Genomic DNA, 23856 nt, shown 5'->3' on the forward strand with positions numbered 1-23856 from the left:
ATTTCAACCATGAACTCATGTGGCACAATAACGTTTAAAATTTATAGTCTTTTTATGCACATTAAAATTAATCAAAAAGAAGAAAGTTATTTTAATAAGATTCGCAGCTCAAAGTTTCCCTGAATTGATCCATGGGCTCTGAACCATAGGTCAATGACACTACATACTATCAGTATTCTTTCTTTGCCAAATTCACAGAATAACTTAAAGGGAAAGTAGAGTCAAACAACACAATGACCCCCTTCAAGAAAAAGCTCCACAAATGTAGGAGAATGCAACTTTTCATCAGTATTATGTAGTCGGCCATCTTGATTCTCAACTTTATTACAGATAAAATCATTTTCTCAATTTCTGACAACAGATTCTATGATGTCATACTTTACCTATAATCTTTTGCTGAAGAATCAAGATGGTGGACTACATAAATTGATGAAAAGTTGAATATTTAGAGAATGAAAAGTGATATAAAAAAATTGTAAATTGCATGTTCTTACATAATATGTTGTTAGCCTTGACTTTCCCTTTAAAATTATCCAACTTTTTGCTCAAGGGTCTTGCATATGTCAATGCTGAACCATAGACACGTATTATGTATTTTATGTATTTATTAATATTGCTGAGAATACGATGTGATTATTATGTACCCTGTGTGATATTCCTTGTTTGCATAGTGTACATTGGATTGGATTTCTTCGAAAAGTTTGATTCTTCTTTTATATATCAGTGTATATGGGTATCACTGTTGAATGGTTTGAACACCCTGACATTTTTGTGTTTGAAGAGTATTAAAATGTCAATTGAAGGTATAGAAAGCAAAATAAAAATTATGGAGAGGGAACTGGATGTTGCCAACAAAAACTACAGTGATCTCGTGGATTGTAATATTATTTTTTCACACTTAGCCAATTTCAAGGGCTCCCTCAAAAATGCAATCTCCTAATTTAAGACTCCAAGTTCCTTAAGTGTGGTAATTATAATGATGCTGTGCTGATGGTAATACAGAGTCCATAGGAGTGAAGGACCTAGTACAAGTGCAGAAACAAAATAAAACTGAGATACATGCAACAAAGTTAATAAGTATCAGTTACCAACAACAACAAGGTGGTGACATCCTTAAAGAATCCAGAAAGCGAGAGGTGGTAGCAGATGAATTAAACAAAACGGATCCAAGAAAATAAAAAAAGTAGTTACCAGTGGCATGGTGATGACTGTAGTTCAGACCCTAGAGAGCAAAAGCTGCTAGCAAGTGTAACCAAGGTTCATGCAGCTCATAAAACAAATTGTGACAAAGAGTATGATGACAGTTACAGTGATGGGTGGGTTCAATTTCTATGAAAGCTGCATGTAAGAAAAAGGGAATAAGAATAACCTCGGGCAAATCACAATATGTTTTTGTGATTACCATGGCATCAAACTCGCAAGGCATCTTTTCAACACACATGGTAACGAATTGGAAGTTTTAACAAGCAGCCAGTAAACCAGCAGTACCACGGGAAAGGCATTTGTTAATTGAAGCGATCAGAAACAAAGGAAACTACAACCATAATCAGAAAAGAAAGGTGAACTACTAGTAATTGTTTATAGATGACATCATCTTCTGGTGTTCCAGCAGCCAGTTACTTGCCATGAAAATAGTGTATAGAACTGTTTGTGGGTGCTGCACTTTGAAGGCATGTGAAAACGTGTTTGCATAAACCATTTACTATCGGTAGCCAGTATATTGAAAATGAGTTCAACAGATGGCGATGTGAATAACCATGATTACATTTGCATACAATTATGTCCAAAATGAATAATGATGACGTCAGTAGAGAGGTTAATATGATAGTTTAATTCAATGTTTTAGATCTAAGTTTTCATTCACTGGGGAAAAGACGGGATGTCAATATCAGCCAAAGAATATGAGAACGATTGCTGATTAAACCCAGGGAGTTTGACAAGATTTTTTATGTAGCATGTTTGACGCACTGTTTCAAGTTCATGTAGTTCTGATTTTGATTACCCTGCCTGTATAATCACCCGACGGCATAGTAATGCTGAACAAGCTACGTTGTATCAAAGATATGCAAATGCAATGTGTTTGAGTCAAAACTTGCGGCGACTGCCTGCTATCAAAAACCAGCCTCAACTATAGTAATCAAATGTTGTCTGACACAAACATTTCTCATAGGCTTAAAGTTGGTGCGCCATCACATGAACTTAAACCAATGATAACACTTACACAGTGCCACAATATATTGAAAAATAAAACATTGATTCCCGTTCCATATGTTGACTTATCAGTTAAGAAAAATAGTTTTGCGTTAATTATTGTGAAAAAAAAGTACTGAAAAAATATTGCACAAGTTTGTGTTGATCATCATTGACATGCATTAACGGTTGCCATATATAGTATATATGTACATATAACATCCAAAACTACAGATATATTGACTGTAGTGTCAGTACTCTTGGTGCAACAAATGCATTTTTATACATCATATTTATAAATTGTACGATTCAAACTAAAACAAGGGGTTTAGACAGATGAAAGGAAAGTTATTTTTGGAGGGGGTATAATAGTTGTGCATGTAGGAAGACTTTTTCATACTGTAAAACATGTTGAAAAAGCGACATGCAATTTTAGCGAATTGTGGTAAAATGACGTAATACCGAATGTTGATTTAGCGAATCGCTCTTGTCCTTGTTGATTTCCTGTTTTCACAATTATTTTTTTTATAATTGTCTGTCGCTAGCAAAAACATATGCACAGTTATCATCTTAAAACAAAGAAAGACGGTCAAGTGTAATTTGATTTTGTTTGCAATGATAAAAAAATGATTTAACAGGGATTTGAAAAAGCGGGTATCGTTGCTACGTTACATCCAGAACATTGACCTTTTATATTGGGACTCAAAAATGTCCGTAATAATATATCAGTTACTGTATCACTTTATTTATTTTCATTGAAATAATGACCCCAATGATAACGTTTATTTGTTTGTGCTAAACTTCTTTTCAATAAAATGTATCTATCATGTCAGCACGACCATTTTGAATGTATAATAAAGTCATTAGTGACATCTTGAATTAGCGAACCAGTTCTCTCGCTAAATTCGCTAAAAAGACATGCTCGCGACATGTTTTACAGTATGTTTAGCTTGAAAGGTACGAACCGAACGTCAGTCGCAACAATCGTACGATTTAATTTGTTTTTATAGCTCCATGCCATGCCATATTTTTATGTTCGATTTCACATAACTTAAAGGGCGGTGGTCGTCTTATAAATTGTGATTTTTGAGATGTATATATTTTCCCGGGAAATTCTTGTTATATAACTTGCTGATAATGTTCTTGAATTTCATAAGAAGGAAAGCAATAAGTAAATAGATATAGATGAATCAATTTATTATAATTCAGTGATTATTTCACCCAGAACTGTGGTTCACTTGTTCAGCTGTGTCGGAAAATTGAGCTTGAGTACAATTTAGGATTCTGACTGAGATTTAGCCAGCCAATGGGATTGTTTTAATTTCAACCAATCAGCTCCTTTATCTTTTCACCAATCATGTACAAGGCCATATTCATTGTAACCATTCATGAACAAGACCAATATTTACTTTGATAATATAAATAGAAGACGAAACGTCTCTTCTTCAGTTCGTTTTTGGTTCGTCTTGTTCGTTCATGATTCATTCATAGTTCGTTTAATAAAATCATCTATTGCAGTCCATACGCGGTTTATTCTTCCATTCCTGAACTTGAACCAACTCTTCTTAACAATTCCCACAAGCTGATAAAATAAATAACCTGGGCTACATAAACAGTCATTGCCACGGTTTTACTTCACATTTCACAAGTTAGAATCATTTGCGTTTTTGAGCGTATTTACAGTAATATATATATATATATATATATATATATATATATATATATATATATATATATATATATATATATATATATATATATATATATATATATATATATATATATATATATATATATATATATATATATGTATTTGTTTTGTGGTTTAGTGCTGAATTAGATTTAATACAAATCACAGTCGTTAGCGCTGACTGACAATGAACTCACAACAATAGACAAACGATTGTCAAATGCGTCATATATAGACAGGTATCAGTGAAAGGGTGAGATAATATTGACAAGACACATTCTTCAAAGTAATCATTTTATTGCATTAGAGCTTTCTCTTTGGAAAATAATGCATTGACTTATATTTTAGGCGGAATTTTCAGGAGTAAATTAAATTCAGTTGCCGACAACGGCATCATGATCACAGCATCCTTTATCTATGCGCTGTCTCCATTCCACATGTTTCTATATAGCAAGCACTGGTCGTCTTTCATATCCCAGATGGTTAATGTTTTACCAGTCTCAATAGCCGAACCATCAGCTTTGTGTATGCGATAGGCACCGAGTGAGTAAACATGTCCATCTTCACTTGCTAAACCAGTTTCATGTACATCAATGTTGACATCAATGTACTTTTCAAGATATTTTTTTATGATCTTGGCAATGTCTGAGGTAATGAATAAATATAGAAAACACATTACCATATAAATCACTATAACAACTCAGCAAATCTGCAATAATTAGTCTGCGTTTCGATGATGCTATTTCTATATTTTAAAGACGTGCTTACACGTATACTCCACACTAGACAAACAAGCACCTCTACCTTCACTGTCGAAAACCACCATGTCACATATGTTATGGGGTTATGTTGGTATGAATAAACGATGTTGATATGCAAATTTACAGGCAGTGTTCAAAATTTGACAAATTGACAAAAAAAGAAGATACAATATCACTGAACATCTCACTATATCTTTATAGGTACTTGGATGATGGTCCCATTGTTGTCTAGGTCACTCCAGTCACTAACCTCTAATTCAACTTTTCAAGATTATGTAATCAGTGGCGGCGGCACCGGGGAGAGGGGGGCGGTGCAGTCGCACCCCGAACAAATGTTGGGGAGGGCGTCACCTCCAAGTCAAGCTGAAACCCTTTGTGTCGGCGAAATTTGTCCCTCAAAATGCAAGATACATTGTTTCAGAGGGTCTAGATTTCATTTTTTTCGGCTCGATGGAGAACAACACCCCATGCAAAATTTAGTTATGGATTTTACCTTCTTTTCCAGTTGCAAGTTTTTCTTCTGGAGCCAAATACTGAGCATCAGATCTCATAGTATCTAACATCATCTTCATGTCTTTTGTTCGATATCCTTCACAGAACTGGTCAAACGCATTTTGGACCTTAGTTTTCACATTGGTTTTAGACATGGTTAAACGCAGTCTGTACCTCAAGTTATCAAGTGATGTATACGTGGCGTGTATGTATTCATGTGATATGTCAACCCTTATGTAAAGTTTCAAAGGTTAATTGACGAATGCACATGTTGGGGCCTCGATGTCAGGCTCTTGATAAATTTATCTAATTTCTCTTGATAAATGTAAACACGTGCCTTTTGCTCAACGAAATATACATTTGTTGATTGTAGATCAAAGAGTCCATTGTTTGGTGAGGTGTGTGTCGGTACTTGTCACGACTAATTTATGTTTTACCTCGACTACCTGAAATCCCATCATTCAACGCGGTTTTGGAACACACTTATACTAGCCTCGAAATGCTTTGACGCAGTGGTAACATAAGATAAATAAGAAGGTCATGAAGGTCATATGTGTTGCTCAAAAACTAAAGCTAGATGAAATGCTTCACTCAAATGTCGATTTATCAGGGTGACTGTGTTCATCAGTACACCTTAAGTTACTAAGAACATTTTCTAGATTCGATTGTGGTTGTCATCTCTGAATATATTGAGAATACTACATTGTTTGCATTAGGTATATGGTACATGCTACTTCATAAGTCACAAAAATCACATACTACACACAAACTTTATCCGATAATAGAATTTTAATTGCTTATTGAAATTCACTGATACATTTAAATGTTATGACGTCACGCATGGTCTGATAAGAATTTCAGCTAAAAGTTACAGAACATCATGTATTATTTTCCACTCATGGTATTGTCAGTCCAACCATGTATGCCCAAACTAATTTTCGCGTTGATTTTGGTACGTCTTGGGTGCACTCACCATTAGCAGGCAGCGTTTTAAATTGATCAGACCGACCTTTCAGCACAAAGTAAACAACTCAGTTCTTTATCATTCTCTCGAAAATAATTTTATATCATTTAGGGAATAATTCACCTGTTCTCATCGAATCCCAAACTGCAGATGCCATGGTTGATGTGGCAAGGTCCAAATCCATCTTCTGGCATAATTTCATATAGTATGGAGCAATTCTCACTTCCCGGTTAAAAAGTTTTATTCAAATATAAATGAGTTATTGATAGGTCATTGCAGAACGCAATGACCTATCAAGTCGTAAATATACACATGCATATGTTCCATAATCCAATTAAAACATGGCCGAATAACAGTATTTTTACTAAGAATTGCTAAGAATTCATCAAAATCGAACAATTTGCACTTTCTGGAGCCGGGTAAGTCGTGCATGCTTGTATTTCATTCAAACTTTGTGTGTCTATTGCATGTTGTATCTCTGATATGCCTTGGTCGTTCACATTCATACTGTGAACATGAAGTGCACGTGGATCAAATAAGACTTAATTGGGCGTACATTGAACATGAAGGAATGCCTTTTTTGTATAGTGAAGTACCTAATAAATTGATTGATAAAATACTATTATAGTGACGACAAAAGGTGTGCTGGCAATGAACATTCAAACTGATGTACATTGCATTCCAAATTCCAATTCCAATCCTAAATTTGATTTGCGGTTATTTCGTCAGCGTGGTTGAGCTGAGCTGATTAATTTCACATGTTCCAGACTGATAGGGACTAAAGTGGCGCCTCCTAGTTCAACTGAGTCTTTGCCTAAATCTCTTTTTGTGAACACAAAAAACTGACTTTCAGGCATACATTAATTGGCTGTTTCACTTCAAACCATGCACATGCTTAACACCCAGTTAGTGTTCTTGTGATGATTTTGTGATTAGGCCGAAGATGACCGACTGACGACGATTTTTGTTGTTTTAAAATCAGGTATTTTAACAAATACTCAAAAGTTATTTCAAACTTTGTGAAAAGTTTAATCATTATGGGTGGTTGGTGAGCGTCACCTTAAATTTGCAAATACGGGTTTTCTCTGCTGTTATAATCTACTTCACACACACTTTATAGAAAACACAAATTTATATGCTTATGGTCTTACTAATAAATACAGAATGGGGACTGTACATTCCAAAATGCTTGTTTAATATCTAGATTCTCAAAGAGCAATGATGTACACTAAGTTTGGAAATAAATTACATGTATGTGAACATGACAATTTCTCACGTGTGATATTTTGAATTTGAAACAAATGAAAATTACTCTATTATTTTATGTTGCATAACAAAATGTATTTGTTTACAAATTACTCATAAAATTTCAGTTTTTTTCTGCACTTTAATGCTATATCATGATTCATATTTCAGTCAGTTTGACAGTGGTTGCCATGACATATACTGATAAAGGTTAATGACAAGACCAGATGGCGAGCTGGTCGAAATCAACCAAAAACATCTTATGACTCTGCAGTTTTTAAGATACAAGACAGTAGCTGTAATTCTAAACCAATGTTGTTTGCGATTTTAAACTAAGGTAGTATCTTGGTGGAATGTTAGTGCGAGATTATTACCCCATCAATATTAGTTAGCGTTGACAATGTATAGAAATGTTTTCTCTAGACAGCTTGACGAGTAATTAATTGATTATGATGTGTAAAACTTTCATGTGATTGGTTGTTTGTTGGAAGGAAAGGCCTTGGAGTCTCTTATACTGATTGTAATTGGTTAAGGGGTGACAAGAAATAAAGATGGATTTAATGCTGTCTCGGGTGAAAACCAGGGACTTGGCAGAGAATCGTTTTGGGAACATGAACGAAGCTTGTGTGTGTCTTTTGTTAGCCTAGCGTGGAAACGACCGAATCCCGGTTACCTAAGTGAAAGGTTTTTAACCATCAAAAATACCTATCACACGTGGTGGAGAACCCTTGGGCATTGTGTTCAACACAAAAATCATCCTGTGAAGAAAAGTGAAATGACGAAGAGGTGTCTTTCTTGTGAACCGAACTAACAGCTCCATGGCAGAGACGACTCAGAAACCACGCTCGACGACTAACACCGTTACCAGTATGGCACCGATGTACAACGCTGAAGAGATGAAGATTTCAGAACCCCTTCGGAAGGACCAGTACCGGATAGGACTGTATAATTAAGAATTGAGCGACATTAAAGACAAGAAGATGACAAAGAACGACCCGGAATAACGCGACAAGAGAAGAGACGCTTATAGACTTTGACTTTAGCTATCTGTGTATTGCTTAGAGAACCGCTCGTTGGACACTGTAACTGACACTGTGTAACTCAAGACGTTGAACTCTTTTCCAGAACCCTAACCCTATTGCTCAGTAATGTAATGTATTGCTTGCTTTTCTATCTTTTTTCTTACCGTTTTTTTGTTGTTGTTGTTGTGGTATTGAATTGTATGTATGCCCAGAGACGCAGAGATGAATAGTAAGAATAGCGGATATTTTGGTATCGAAAAGATTATTAAGGGTAGGCTAAGGAACGGTAGAAAAGAGTATCTTATTAAATGGGTGGGGTACCCAAAAGATCAAAATTCTTGGGAATGTTATGAGAATTTAAACGAACAGGCGAGATTATTTTTAGAAGACCATCCGATACCCCTTATGGGATCGACAAGAGCGAATAAAAGAAGGCGGGAAAAGTTGATTAATGGTTTAGAAGTATATTAAAAAGAGATTAGTGTGTGACAAGACGAGTGTTATTTAGGCCCTGGGACGCACATCAGTCATTACTAACGACAATACTTAACGAATTCATTCATACGAGATCATTTCTCAAGGAGCGTGGAAAGGATCCATGATAAAGCCTAAGTTTAAATTACATGGAGGTGTTATGTCCGCACTATAGCTACGTACGGGTTTGGTGTTGGGGGTTACACTTTCATGAAGACGCCGGGCGGTGACGCCATGGACAATTTGATGAGAACATAGGAAACGCTTTAGGTGGGTACTTAATTCTACCATTCGACCACGCAAATTGAGAATTGGCCACGAATTTTTCATTTATCATGTGTCATATCCCTTTCTTTTCATTTCATTACTAATTTATAGTGCGTCTCCCGAGAAATTGATGTCAAGATGAGAATAGCGTTGATATTTATTAGTGTATTACTGGTCGTACGATGGAAACCGTCTGTGCAGATGAGAGATTATGTTCTGCGCCCCAATTATGGAGTATTGTTTGAACGGGTAGCAAACATCGATAACAGCCTAACGTACTGGCATCATACGTTCGCAATACCTTATTTAGATATTCCTATGATGAGTGTGAATGAGTCATTATGTTCGAACGAAACAGTTCACCTCATTCCGAAGTTTTGTGAGGAATACGGGGAAACTTTGAAGTTAGTCGAACAACAGAATAAGTTCTATATGTATCATATTTCGAGAGATGAACGAGCGATTCGTGTGTTATTTCCAAAGATAGAGAAAAGGAATTTGGGAAATGAACGGCAGAAAAGGGGATTATTAGACTTTGTAGGGAAGGTATCGAAATCTTTATTCGGAACGGCCACGTCGGACGACGTAAATATTTTGAGACGGCATGTAGCGGCATTGGAAAGTTCCACCGAGGTTATGACAGATCAAATTGTTGCGTACGAAGATGATTTAAACTCATATGTTTTCACAACGAATAAAAGAATAGGGAATGCTCTGAATGGGATTAAGGAAAATCATGAGGCCATTTATTCGATCGTATCTGATTTATCGCAATGGAGAAAGCGCTTGAACAGAATGGAACTAAATCAAGAGGCGTTAGAAAAAGAATTAAATTATGAACGGCGATCCACACATTTAATGTTTCGATATGCTATTCAACGCCTACAAGCGTTACAGTTACTTGAAAGGGAGACACAACGTAGGGTGGGTTCGATTGACGTGTTATTACAAGAAAGGTTACCTTTGCAGTTGGTAGGACCGAGAGTGTTAGGGGATGCTTTAAGGGCAGTGCGAAAGAAGCTACGAAAGAAATATCCTAATTTTGATATAGCATACACGAATTTGAATTATTATTACCATAATGCGAGAGTGACATTTCGGCGTACAGACAATAATGTGTACATAAAGGTTGGAATCCCCATTACTATAAAAAACGACATATTCGAAGTGTATAAAGTGATAGTCATGCCTATGCCCCTCCCTTATAATTTAGGTGATAAACCTCAGCATTTCGACAATAATACAGCAAAGAACGGGCGCACGAAGGTAACGTCAGTTGCAGAGTATTTTGGGGTTAATGAAGATGAAACTTACTACATTGAAATGAGTGCAGACCAAATTTCGTCTTGTACTGGTCTGACAGTAAAAGATTGTCCCTCTGTGATTACCATGATAAATATGCGTAAGTCGTCGTGTACGAAGGCCTTGTTCTATGATAATAAAGAGGAAATTCATAACACATGTAAAATAGATTTAATACTCAACCCAGTATACGACCCTAAGATTCTCGAAATCGGACAGGGGAATATTTTGGTAAATAGCAATGATACTAAATGGTTAATAACATGCGGGGATAAAAGCCCTGAGCCTATTGAAGGTTGTACAATGTGTATAATTAAATTGCCCTGTGGATGCGCTATAAATTCCGACAATCTCTATATATCGCCATTGTTAACCAGTTGCACAGAAGACGAGGCCCCCACGTTTCTGCATCCGGTAAATTTGCCATTTTTAATACCCTTTTATGACCCAGATGATTTGACAGAAATTACGGGGGAATCGATGTATGAAAACCCGTGGCGAGTACAACTCCCTAACATCACCATTAACAGAGGGAATTTCGAGGAAATTGTACGTTCTGATGCACGTTTGGTGGTAGATTTAAACAGAACGGCAGATTTATTAAGGAAAAAGGAACCAATTTATTATTCTAAAGTAGACAAATTATTTAGCGACATTACGGATGAAACCCCTGCCTTACCGTTTTTGGAAGTCAAAACTATTACTATAATGGAAACCATTCTGGCTATTATAAGCACAGGGTCACTGATTTTGTCAGTATATACAGTTTGTAAGGTGAGAACTTTGAGCATATTGATTGCATCCCTTCCCAGGGTCCGGGCTAAAACGTTATATTTGCCAGTAGACGAGTTAATTACGGACCACCCCTTGCGAGATTTGAAGAGTTCCATGATCCAACTTCGAAATGAAACGTTAATTCTGATTTTAATGTGTTCAGGATTCTTATTAATATTGGCGGTTATTCGATTGTGCAAGTGTTATCGTAATCGCTCTATAATGTATCGTGCACCTAAATTGCCCCGTACTAAGTTAATTTTAGAGATATCCAATGACAAGCTGTATGTCTTGGTAAATGTTATGACCCTGTACGTGTCTCCGAGCCATTTGGCCTTTGCAAAGCGACCCGTGATCGAGAATTTAACAGTTGAACGTGTTATAATTTCGTCCGTGTTGAATATCGAATGGGGTGATTTAAAATACAAATTTCATGGTTTAGAACGTGTAGTTCCTTTGCCCAAAGCCGTTAAGATACCAAAGTGGAAAGATAGTAAGTGCATGGCTGTGGAAGGGGTAGGGAATCATTATAGATTATTGGTAGGTCTATCTGAAGTATATACCGAGATTCCCAGGGATATTATTAGTATGCAGTAGATAGGGAACCCAATACTGAATAATTGGGATAGCAAGTGAAGTGCTGGCACCTCTCCTTGATAGAGTAGGATATTCGAAAATATAACCAATGTATTTAACCTCATAATCTTTTTATTTAAATATATATAACTATTGTATTTTAGAATCATAACAGTATAGTGTTTAAATTTATAGCTTTTTATTTGAAATTATAATTACCATATGTAATCATTGTATTTACTCATTTGAAACTATGTATTTTGTTATATTAGAGTGTATTTTACTTGCTTAACAATTGTTGATGTATTTGACGTGTGAAATATAAATGTGATGACATCCTTGGTATTGGAACGGTATGTTCGGAGAACATGCAGAATGTAAAACAGGGGGTTGTATCATGATTCATATTTCAGTCAGTTTGACAGTGGTTGCCATGACATATACTGATAAAGGTTAATGACAAGACCAGATGGCGAGCTGGTCGAAATCAACCAAAAACATCTTATGACTCTGCAGTTTTTAAGATACAAGACAGTAGCTGTAATTCTAAACCAATGTTGTTTGCGATTTTAAACTAAGGTAGTATCTTGGTGGAATGTTAGTGCGAGATTATTACCCCATCAATATTAGTTAGCGTTGACAATGTATAGAAATGTTTTCTCTAGACAGCTTGACGAGTAATTAATTGATTATGATGTGTAAAACTTTCATGTGATTGGTTGTTTGTTGGAAGGCAAGGCCTTGGAGTCTCTTATACTGATTGTAATTGGTTAAGGGGTGACAAGAAATAAAGATGGATTTAATGCTGTCTCGGGTGAAAACCAGGGACTTGGCAGAGAATCGTTTTGGGGAACATGAACGAAGCTTGTGTGTGTCTTTTGTTAGCCTAGCGTGGAAACGACCGAATCCCGGTTACCTAAGTGAAAGGTTTTTAACCATCAAAAATACCTATCACAGCTATACCACTGTTAAATCATGTTAACTGTATGTTTATTTGAACATATAGAAAATTAATTCTTCTAATGAATGGGTACCGACCTACATTGTGCTACGCTTTCTATTCATTAGTCATCAACAAAGTAGTGTTTAAATTCGATAGTACAAATCCATGTGTTAGTAATTGACCGTTCCATAAACTAAACCACCCATAAGTTGACTTTTCATTCAGTTTTATGTTATAACATATATTAAAATTTGCACGTGTTTTAAATTAACAAGTTTTCGAGGTCGGCACACAATGGATGTAAGTAGTTAAAACGGCATGCAAAGTTGCGCAAAGCGCGTGCAAAGTTGGTAGATTTCCGTGTATGTTTGACTAAGTTGATGTCATATCTAACCGGGAAGTTATTAAGTAGAAAATATGTATAAAATGCAAGTGAAAGCCCCGTATATTAGCAGAGTGTCATATGAGCTGACTGTAACATGTTCTAAAACAGTCTAAAACAATATGAAAGCAATTAAAAAGTTGGTGGGTTTGGTAATGTATTTGACCTAAGTCATTGTCATATTGACCCGCAGTTAAATTTACAATAAACCTAAGTAAAAGAGTTGTAAAAGCCCCTTATATTAGCAGATTATACCACTATCAAAACGTAGAATGATAAACAAACAGCTTACAAAGTTATAAAAATCGATTGCAAAATTGGAAGATTTACATGGTAAGTTGGCATATGTTGTTATATTACCGTGACGCATCATTAAATGTTCGAAAAAGTTTATTATCGTATTGTCTCCTGAAGCATGAAGAGGTCATAAGTCAACTCACGAAAGACACAAGTGCAAACGAACACAAAATTGAAACATTTCCCAACATTAAATGGTCATTAGCGGCATTTTAAAGCGGGAGGGTCGTCACCTGCGCACTCGCGGGAATTGAGTCCCAAGCAATGATAACAACACACGCTGAAAACGCAAAGGCTCATGGGTAGCCGTTTGTTTGTAAACAATGACACGCTATGGCCACCTGACGCATGCGCAGGCGACGACTTTCCCGCTTTAAAGCTTTGTTGGTAATTTAAATCCATCTACAAATTGCTGAAATTATATGTTTGCTATGGTAAATGAGAATATGCTGAACACCAATTCAAAAATTGTGCAAATTTACCCTGTACGAGCGAAAATATAGTTTTTCGACATCTAATTTAAATGCCATCTTACGGCGTACACCCCGAAGAGTTCTGAATGACGTCATCACACTTTAAATGCGAGCAAATAATGGCTGACTGAAGTGCGTATTCCGCGGTAAGTATATACCATTTCGTTGCGTTTTCCAGTGAAAACCTGCATAATTTTTATTCTGTTGTTCACAGTCGACTTCTTGCACTGTTTTTGTCGATATCGAACACACTGTTTGGCGATCGTGTTTGACCAAGGTGTACAATTGCATCTCAGCGTTTTATCACAAAATGAATATATAGGTAAAATCTACCAGTAGTTGTTATTCCTTAATGCATTGCAATGGAAGTCGACTATTTTATTTCCGATATTTCGCTTATTGATCGCGGCCATTATGTAGCTGACGATCGTGATGGGGAAGGGTCGAGACATGGATTTGTATATAAAAGTATATAAATTGAGTATGCCATTACACTTTTGAACCGACTTGGATGAATTATAAATTATGATACGTTAGTATACTACTCCATGGTTTAGTGTATACACTTTGTGGACAGGAAGTTTACTTGACGCGTTGTGCCGGACAGTGACTAATGTACTTTCAATCTACCTTTTGTTTTCTCTCGACTGATATTATATAATACTCAAAAATAAATTTGTGTTAAAGTGACTGCAGTCGATTTGATTATAAATAACATCGCGTTTTTTGTGCGAAAAACGTGAAATATAGGCCAAGTTTAGGGCGTGACCACAGAGTGACAACATATTGTTCCTACTAACAGTGACCAATGCACTGTTAATCCATTATTAGTTCTCTCTTGATTGACATATAACATCAGAAAATACATGTGTGTTTGAGTGGCTGTAGCCGATTTGATTATTATAAATATTATCGCAATTTATGCAAAAAAGTTGAAATATGGACCAAGTTAAGGGCGTGGTTATAGAGTGACAACATATTGTGCCAGAAAAAGACTAATACATTTTTTAATCTACTATTAATTCTGCATCATTTGACATATAACATCAGAAAACCAATTTGTGTTTGAAGTGGCTGCAGCCGATTTAATTATAAACAACATCGCATTTGTTGTGCAAAAAACGTGATATATTGCCCGTACATGGGCATCGAAACGTATATGACCACTTTTTCGTCTTCAATTGGTTTATAATGTGTAAACATTTTTAAATATTGAATAAGCAGTTTAAAATGGAAACAAACGAGGTCATTATTACTTGATGAAACCGCGAGCCAAGTACAGGGTTTAGCACTTGTATGGCTTTGTTGTATTTTCGTTGAAAATTCGTTCCAAAAAAGAATTCGGCTATCATGTACCCCAATTTTGATTATTTTAGTCACACCACCGGTGTATACTACAAATAACGCCGGCGTGCTCTTCTTGCGTGCCAGCTTCTAATGCGTACTCTTATTGCGTGCCAACTTCAAACTGGTCAAACTAAGTGCCGAACTCCGCACAGTTCGATGCGCGTTACTTATCAAAGGCCTCTGGGAAGGAGATTGACATTCTCTACCATCGGCCCCACGGACCTCTGTAACCACAACTTGTGCGCACAGTCACTGCGCATCTTCCTCCGCGCACTGAACCCTGAACCACATTTACATAAACACAGAAATGCAAACAAGCGGAGGCACGACCGTCATTCACTGTTTTAGTTTTCGACTGCTGGATTATCATTTTATATCAAGCTCGGAAGCCGTAAAGCCAAAGCTGATAATATAACGACCATCTTAGAATCGTATTTAGATAAGATTTCCTTATTTTGTTTTCAATAGTATTTTGTTATGCAATCGGAAGAGCAATATTAGGAAATGTTATATCTGAACTCATGATTGCGGATAATTTGTTGGTTTTCTTAAAAACAGTGAAACTTTTAATTTAATTAATAATTACTTTTGTTGCATTGTCAAAAACTAAATTTCTTTGTTGTTCGTATTTTTACATGATTTGAGACAGAAGTATGGAATATGTAATGTCAAGACGTTAATCCACCGGCTAGGCCCAAATAAATTTACACAAGCCATGGGTCGTGAAACAGGGTCAGCAGATGCAGTATGTAGTTCTGTGTCAATTTTAATGAAGTACTCTTCATCTACTGTAAATCCAGTAGACACACGTATGTAGTTCCGGAAGAAGTTTTACTTAGAGGTACACAAGTACTACAGAAGTTGAGGATATTTATGAAAACCCTTGGACAATCATGTAATGGATTAAAAGGAATTCATCGCCATTTCAGAAATTCAACAAATGTGACCTACTAACTAGAGTGGCATTACTCGTGTCAAGATTGAAAACTGGACTATCAAATGATAGTGATTCTGATACAAGTACAATATTCATAACTATCAATATCTCATTATTTATGTCAGAAATCTTACTTTTTCAGTAATAAAGTTGTAAATATTTGGAGCACTTTACAACGAATAATCTTTAAGTGGCCTCAAACATTGTATTATATTAGTATAAGTAAAAAACAAATCATAACACAATGACAATTTTCACATAGGATTCCAATCTTTATTAATTACCATCATTATGATAAAAATACAGTTCAATTACAACTTGTAACCTTGGGATTAAAAATAATTTTTTTGATATTTGGGGACTAATAAAGGTTACCAGGGGCCATGGATATACAGACCTCTTCCATGTTGAGAAAACATCTTTAAATTGACATGTGTACATGTACTTATTTATATATATTTAGTATAGAAGAAATTGTTGTATTAATTGGAATACTAACACGTTTATAAGTTAATGCTAATCTGATTATAAAGTAAAGGCACATTGATTGATGCAAATGTGTGGTATTATTAATTTATTAATGAATGGATAATGGACGTTTATATATAACAAACATTCTTGTGATATACATGTATATATATAATTTTATAATGGGATTATATTACATGTATACACTATAAAAATAAATTTTATTATGAAAGTCTAACAAAAGAATGATTTGAAATACTACTGTTGTCCAAATGTAGACACTTGTTCAAGTGTAAACCTTGACCCTCCCAACCCTCAAGGTAGAAGTCTACTCAAATACCCAGAATTTATCTATTTTTTATAAATTGTACTTCTAGGCAATATATTGACTTAAAAAAAGTTGGGGGTCACCAGGTTAATTTTCAAGAAAATATATGTGGTTGTATTTTAGTGAATAGTGGCTATTTTGGCAGTATTATAGTGCTTTTATGATAAATTCCTATGGCAGAGATATTATGCCATATGTCAAATTGTAGGCTGGTGACATAGGCTGAAAAAAAAAATATTGTTAATGAGGGGTACTTTTTGTTTTCCTGAATTTTTTTAAAAACCTTGGTTTTAAAAAGTGTTGAAAAATGCAATTTTTGCTTAACATTGCGCTCTATGGAATTGTTCTAAAAATAGCGATTTTTGAAAAATATTAGGACAAGTTTTTCAAAATACGGCACTGTTCACACAAAAGAATGCTATTTTATGGGGCAATAGCTCCACGATTTTACGTAATAAACCAATGAACATGCGATTTATGACCAACTTTCTCAAAAAATGCTGAGTAGGCTTCTACCTTAAATCAATACTTGTACCATTATTGGTCATGTGACCTTTGTTCTGGTTGTAACCGCACTTGTGTTGATATGCAAAGTGTAGTTAATACAGATGACTATACATAACATGTAAACCACTATTGAAATTCAGCCTTACACCAATGCAGACAAATATCTGTTGAAAATTAAAAAAAATCTTTGTTCACAGACTGAAAATTACTAGTACTACCCATTAAATTGGTCTTATCTTACTTGACCTACTAATTGTGAACCACATTTACTGTATTAGCTCATCAATAGACAAAACACTTATTTATTTACACATATAAATATGTGCTTCTAGAGCAAATATAGTATTGGATTCGAATTATCAGGAGTTTTTCATGGGGTAAAGTACCCAGGTAAAAGAGGTGTTACAAATTTAACACAGGTATGATTATATTGGAGGTGCACTTAAATTATGGCAGTTGACTTAAAGACAATTAGTGCAGCACATCCCTGGGGAGCACTGCTCTTTTGTGAATCCAAACACAGACAACATATATTGTTGTGCAATACATTATTATATTCTCTTGCATGCCAGGAACATTCTTAGCAATATTTTGTAACTGTGGTAACTGGTCCAGCTGTACAGCAGTCAGAGTGCCACTCAATGCCATGAAAAGAGCCATAATAAAAAAAGACAGTTGTGTGTTCAGCTCTTTGTAGGTTTTACCATGGAACTATAAACCCCGTTCCATGGTTTTACAAAATGTTTTTACTCTGCAAAAAAAAAATGAACATGTTTAGTCAAAATACAATATATGAAAAATTGTACTTGTCACAGAAATACTTGAAAATGAAATACAACAACCAGAAACTGTGAAAGTTATTTTGCCCACTAAAATTAGAATGACTTACACGTAGCAGCTATAGTGCACATTGTGACTGAATCTATTTCAACAATAGCAGAAGCCTAGATAAAAATAAATCTAAATTAGTATCTTATTATAATTTTAATCCTAATAATATTTACATGATCAATGTAAAATTTATATTGTCAAGCAGCACACTTGAACATGCTGCATTGAGAGTGGGGGTACATTTTGTATAGGACAAATAAAATAGTGTTGTTATGGGAATTAAAAATCTATTTGGTGAATTACTTGGCGCTGCTAGGCCAGTTGGACTACAAGAAAAACAACTTTCACTAGATGCATACGTTATTCTACATAAAGGATGTTGTAGTTGTGCCACAGAGATAGTGATTGACATACCAACAGATAGGTAAATATTATGCATGATTGTTGTTTTTTATTTCACCAGAAAATATACAATAAATAATATACACAATAATAATAATAGTAATTCTAGTGAGGACCACAGATATAGTTCATACAAACTAATCTAGTCTATGGCCCCATAATACTGATGTTATTAATTAAATTCATAGCACATTTAACTTAATTAAAGATAAATGAAAATACTTGTATACTGACTTTTAAAAATAACATGACACATTCATGAGATACAGTTTTAACGTATTTTTAAATATGTATCTGCTTTTAATAATTTTTATGGAATCAGGAAGTGAGTTCCAGTTGTTTGCTGCTATATAGGTGATACTGTGTTGATTAGTAGTAATATTCATTCTTGGAATATAATAATTGGAACTAGTAGCTTGACAAGTTGCATAGTGAAAAAGGTTTCAAGTAGTGGTCAACATTATGGGCAAACAAATTCTTATTAAGATAAAAAACAAACAGGTGTGGAACTTACTGAGTTTATACCGGTAGATATCTTAAATATTTAGTTTTTTAAACAGGAGGGCAGTGGGGGCACGAAAATCTTAAAAAGTTATCTGGAGTAGTGGAATTTTGTCGAAAAAGGTTTTGTAGGTGTTACCCCATATTTTAATACAGTAAGTAGTATGTTGTAAAAAAAGAATTGTAAAGCAGGATAAGAATAGATCGTGGGACAAAATGATGAATTTTATACAAAATACCAATTTTAGGTGATATAGTTTCACAAATTTGTTCTATGTGTTCTTTCCAATTAAGGTACTTAGCTCGTTTAGTGGCATCTGAAAATGTACAGAAATGTTTCAATCTTTCAATTTACCAAGTTTGTAAACATCTGTATATTGTCAACCATCAATTCCTGGGACTAGCATAAAACGAGTGATTGAATTATAATTAAAGATGAGAACATTTATAAGACAAAATGTAAAAAACTAAATGTTTTAGGTTGAGCTGTGTAATGTATTGAATTAATTTTTATACCTAGTGAAATAGTGCATTTTGGCATAGTCCAACTACAGAGTTTATAAGGCAGATGCATGTGTTGTGACAAGCTATAACTGAAAGCTGTATGATCATAGTTGTATCAGTTTATGAAATTGTTGCAGTTTTGAACTAAACAGTTGAAAATTAACTGTTATGTTTTAATTTAACATCTTCTGTTTATTTTCTAGGCTATTCCAATGATAGGGTTCTATCTGAATTGAAATGTGGCTAACCCAACACTTACATAGCTGATTTGAGGAAAACTGTGAACACATTCAAATATCATCTAGTGTTTGATATGAAGACCAGGAACATCTTAAATTCATATGATAATGATTCCTCTCACCATGACATGCACTATGCTGGAGAGTATCCTTTCAGTTTAATAATGACTCAACTTGACATAAAGAACAATAAGCTTAGATTTAGATTCTATTATTATAAATCTGTCATTGTATCACCATAAGTAACTGTTTAGCTACAATTTTGCAGTGTTGCACAGGTAAATTATAGCCTACCATGTTTAAATATGTAAAAATAAAAGTTGTAACCTGAAAACAATAAATATTGCCAATTTATTTGATTCTGAGCATCGCAGACTCTGGATGATGTATTATAAGTTTATTACGGTATGTGCATACTTCAAGGTGTGTCCTCTAGACAGTACAGTCGCTTTACGTTAATCCATACTCAAACTCTGGGCACAATCCACAATCCAAAATGTTGTAAAAGTATCGATAGCACTTCATAGTTGTTAAAGTACAAAATAATTTACCAGTATATTGATTTCTTAACTCAATACATAGTGTTACCTCAAAATGCAGCATTTAATCTGACTCTGGGCAACCTATCAACAAGAACTTTATTGACAATAAATGCTTATAAACCACCTGCTATGTACAACAAGGTAAGAAATTGTAAATACATATCTTGGTCAGTAATTTGCATTGTGTGAATCATTTACTACCGAGTATTAGACACAATTAAGGGGTGTTGACCTACTTCATTAAATTTTTATAAAATGTACATCTAGCACCAAAAACAAAGGAAATTATTCCTCCCAGATATGCTAGGGCAATTTTATAGATTGACTTTGAAAATGGATGCCCTCCCAATCCAACAATTAACACCCCATCTTTGAATAAATTAACAGTGATTTTTGACTCTCGTGTGCGAAGCACAAAAGGGAGTCTTTGCAGTTACCCTGTCTGTATGTATGTCACTTTTTTTGTTCCACCGTTATCTCAAGAACCACTAATCACATTTTGGTGAAACTTTGTAAATAGATACTCTGGGATAATGCGCAGAGTTGATTAGGTTTTGGTAAAAATTTATGAATATTAATTACCTAATTTGCATGATAATTAGCTGATTTTTAGCTGTTTCAAGACTGTTCCACTGATATCTGAAGAACCATTAATTGGATTTTGATGAAATTTGTCACATGGATGCTCTGAACTAGTGCGCAGATTTGATTAGTTTGGGGTAAAAATCTATGAATATTAATTACCTAATTTGCATGATAATTAACTGATTTTAAGCTGTTCCACTGATTTTTGAAGAACCACTCATTGGATTTCAATGAAACTTGGCACATGGATGCTCTGAACTAATGCGCAGATTTGATTAGTTTTGGGTAAAAATCTGTTAATATTATTAATTACCTAATTTACATAATGATTAATCAATTTTCGTTTTTTCCACTGATATCTCAAGTACTAATCATAACATTTCAATAAAACTTGGTACATAGGTGTCATATGACACTGCACAGACCTGATAGTTTTTAGGGTAATATCAGTACATATTAAGTACCTAATTTGCATAATTAATTAATTTTCAGTTTTTGATATTTCGAGTAGTAATGATCACGTTTCAATGAAACTTGGTACATAGTTACTTGAGGACTGTGCAGAGACCTAATTAGTTTTTGGGTAAAATATTTGTGCATATTAATTACCTTATTAGCATAATTAGTTAATTTTCAGCTTTTCACCTGATATCTCAAGTACTAATCATCACATTTCAATGAGACTTGCGACATTTTTTCTAGGACTATGCAGAGACCTGATTAATCTTGGGATAAATAATTGTGCCTATTAATTACCTAATTTGCATAATTAGTTAATTTTTTGCTGTTCTATGGCTGTTGCACTGATGTCTAAAAACCACTCATTGGATTTCAATGAAACTTTTAAAGAGTACCCATCACATTTCAATGAACCTCAGACCATGCACCATATTAGTTTTTGGTAAATATTTATGCTTCTTAATCACCTAATTAACATAATTAATTAATACTGATATCTCAAGTATTGATCATCGCATTTGAATAAAACTTGGTACATAAATGCTCTAGGACAATAGACAGCCTGATTAATTTTAGGTTAAAATCTGTTCATATTAATTCTCTAATTAGCATAATAATTAATAATTATTATATAAATATAATTATTTTTTTGGTTCTAATCACATTTCAATGAAACTTGGTACATTGTGCAGACCTTTAGTTTTACACTTAAATCTGTTCATATTAGTTACCTTATTTGCATAATTAGTTTTCAGCTATTCCATCAATATCTCAAGTATAAGTAATTTTGAATTAATTTTTAATGTGTCTCCAAACTCTCAGCACACGGGAGTTCTTTCTAAGCTTTCTTTGATTTTTTTTTATTATTATAGGAATTTACAGAATTTGCCGTAACAGTTCTGGAAGTCAATGAGAATATTACATGGACAATCTCATGTTGCAAAGTCATCAAATTGAACCTAACAAAAAAAAATTTACAACAGATAACGATAATTATGCAAACCGTGAAGAATGAGTGATACAAACGTCAGATCACAGATTGTTATTGTCAAATGACATGAAGATAACCTGCTTTGAACACTGTCTGGTTTTTATTGATAATAAAGAATATGTACTTTTTTGAAAGTGGGACTTCACAGGTGAAGTTTCTGACCTGGAGTTGTTCTCTTAGCAATGTATCTTCAGATTACAATCACTCCAGAGTCTCTATTTAGCGACTTTTCTGATTTGACGTTATCAGATGATAACCAGGGCCCAACAATACATGCACTGTTCTTTAAAGTCATGGTTTCAGAGTATTCCTGGGTTATAGGAAAATTGATACTGGCGACACAATACCAGTACGGTTAAGACCAGATCCGAACAACTTGTTTGATGCTCAAGTCTGTAGATTTTGATTTTGCAGAACTGGGTTATTTAGACCAAGAATTGACAACATATGTACACCCTCTTTTAAAAGCCAATAATTATAACTGATGTTGTTGTAGATAATATAAAGTTTCGAACTACCTGGCTAATTATCGGTTTTTATGCCAAAATAAGTATAACACTAACTGGCAGTCAGTTGGAGGCAGAGGTACTTTGGGAAAAGTCTGTCCTAGATATATTGTTTAAATAAATCTTTTTGCAATAATTTGCTTTTATATTTTGTATTAAACAAATTTTGCTAACATAGTTTGTGTTGATATTTGTTGACTTTTCACAGATGAATGAAAAACCTAGTCCTAGACTATGAATTTTATTTTGTCAATGCACTAATCACAGAACCAGTGGTGTCCTATTCAAAAGCCTGGTTTTGCAAGTTTCATGTGTTGACAAAATTTCGCCATACTTCGCCCTGATTTGTGATGAACAGGTTGTCATTTGTACTGTATATCAAATTTTCTGGTTGTGCAGTTCAGTTGCACCCACAAAACGAAACTTAAAGAGTCGAGGGCAAGTTACACCTTGAACACTTCATAATATTCCTGGAAGTGTACCCAACTTGCTGACTATTGTTTGAGTGGTGGTGAAAGGATTAATGAATATTTAATTAAAATATCACTGGTGCAAATTTTTTCAATGAAATGATACATTATGTTTAATGTCTCCTGTATACATAAATAGACTTTACAAAAAAATACAACTACATGTTTTCATGAATATTCCCCAATTTTCCAGGGTCGCAGGTAGAAATGTTTTAAAAATACAACAAGCAGCCTCTCGGCTGACATAGCTACACTGTTAGCAATGCACATTTCAATTAAAGATATCAATCAGAATTGCTGTTTTCAACGAGAATTCATCAAAATTAGATAATTGAAGATATCACTCTGATGTACCAATATGCATAGTATCAAAGCAATCACACTTGC

At 34.5% G+C, this 23856-nt stretch overlaps 2 protein-coding genes and 1 long non-coding RNA gene across 3 annotated transcripts; 2 read left to right on the forward strand and 1 right to left on the reverse strand.

The window, feature by feature from the left end:
- Positions 1-4157: 4157 nt before the first annotated feature.
- Positions 4158-5336, reverse strand: LOC100378776 (uncharacterized). The gene is made up of 2 exons (XM_002737585.3): positions 5135-5336; positions 4158-4525 (listed from the first exon to the last, which is right to left on the reverse strand). Exons 1-2 carry the CDS (start codon positions 5286-5288, stop codon positions 4296-4298), a joined length of 384 nt encoding a protein of 127 aa, XP_002737631.1. The 5' UTR covers positions 5289-5336; the 3' UTR covers positions 4158-4295.
- A 3682-nt stretch (positions 5337-9018) lies between these two features.
- Positions 9019-11778, forward strand: LOC146737852 (uncharacterized). The gene is made up of 2 exons (XM_085504838.1): positions 9019-9108; positions 9217-11778. Exon 2 carries the CDS (start codon positions 9244-9246, stop codon positions 11776-11778), a length of 2535 nt encoding a protein of 844 aa, XP_085360964.1. The 5' UTR covers positions 9019-9108; positions 9217-9243.
- Positions 11779-13946: 2168 nt separating this feature from the next.
- Positions 13947-23176, forward strand: LOC146737853 (uncharacterized). The gene is made up of 4 exons (XR_014930759.1): positions 13947-13998; positions 19881-20061; positions 20499-20599; positions 22375-23176. It is a non-coding gene; the product is annotated as an uncharacterized LOC146737853 (long non-coding RNA).
- The last annotated feature ends 680 nt before the right edge of the window (positions 23177-23856 follow it).

Source organism: Saccoglossus kowalevskii, chromosome 10 (assembly GCF_978046115.1).
Source record: "Saccoglossus kowalevskii chromosome 10, keSacKowa6.1, whole genome shotgun sequence".
Taxonomy (NCBI): domain Eukaryota; kingdom Metazoa; phylum Hemichordata; class Enteropneusta; family Harrimaniidae; genus Saccoglossus; species Saccoglossus kowalevskii.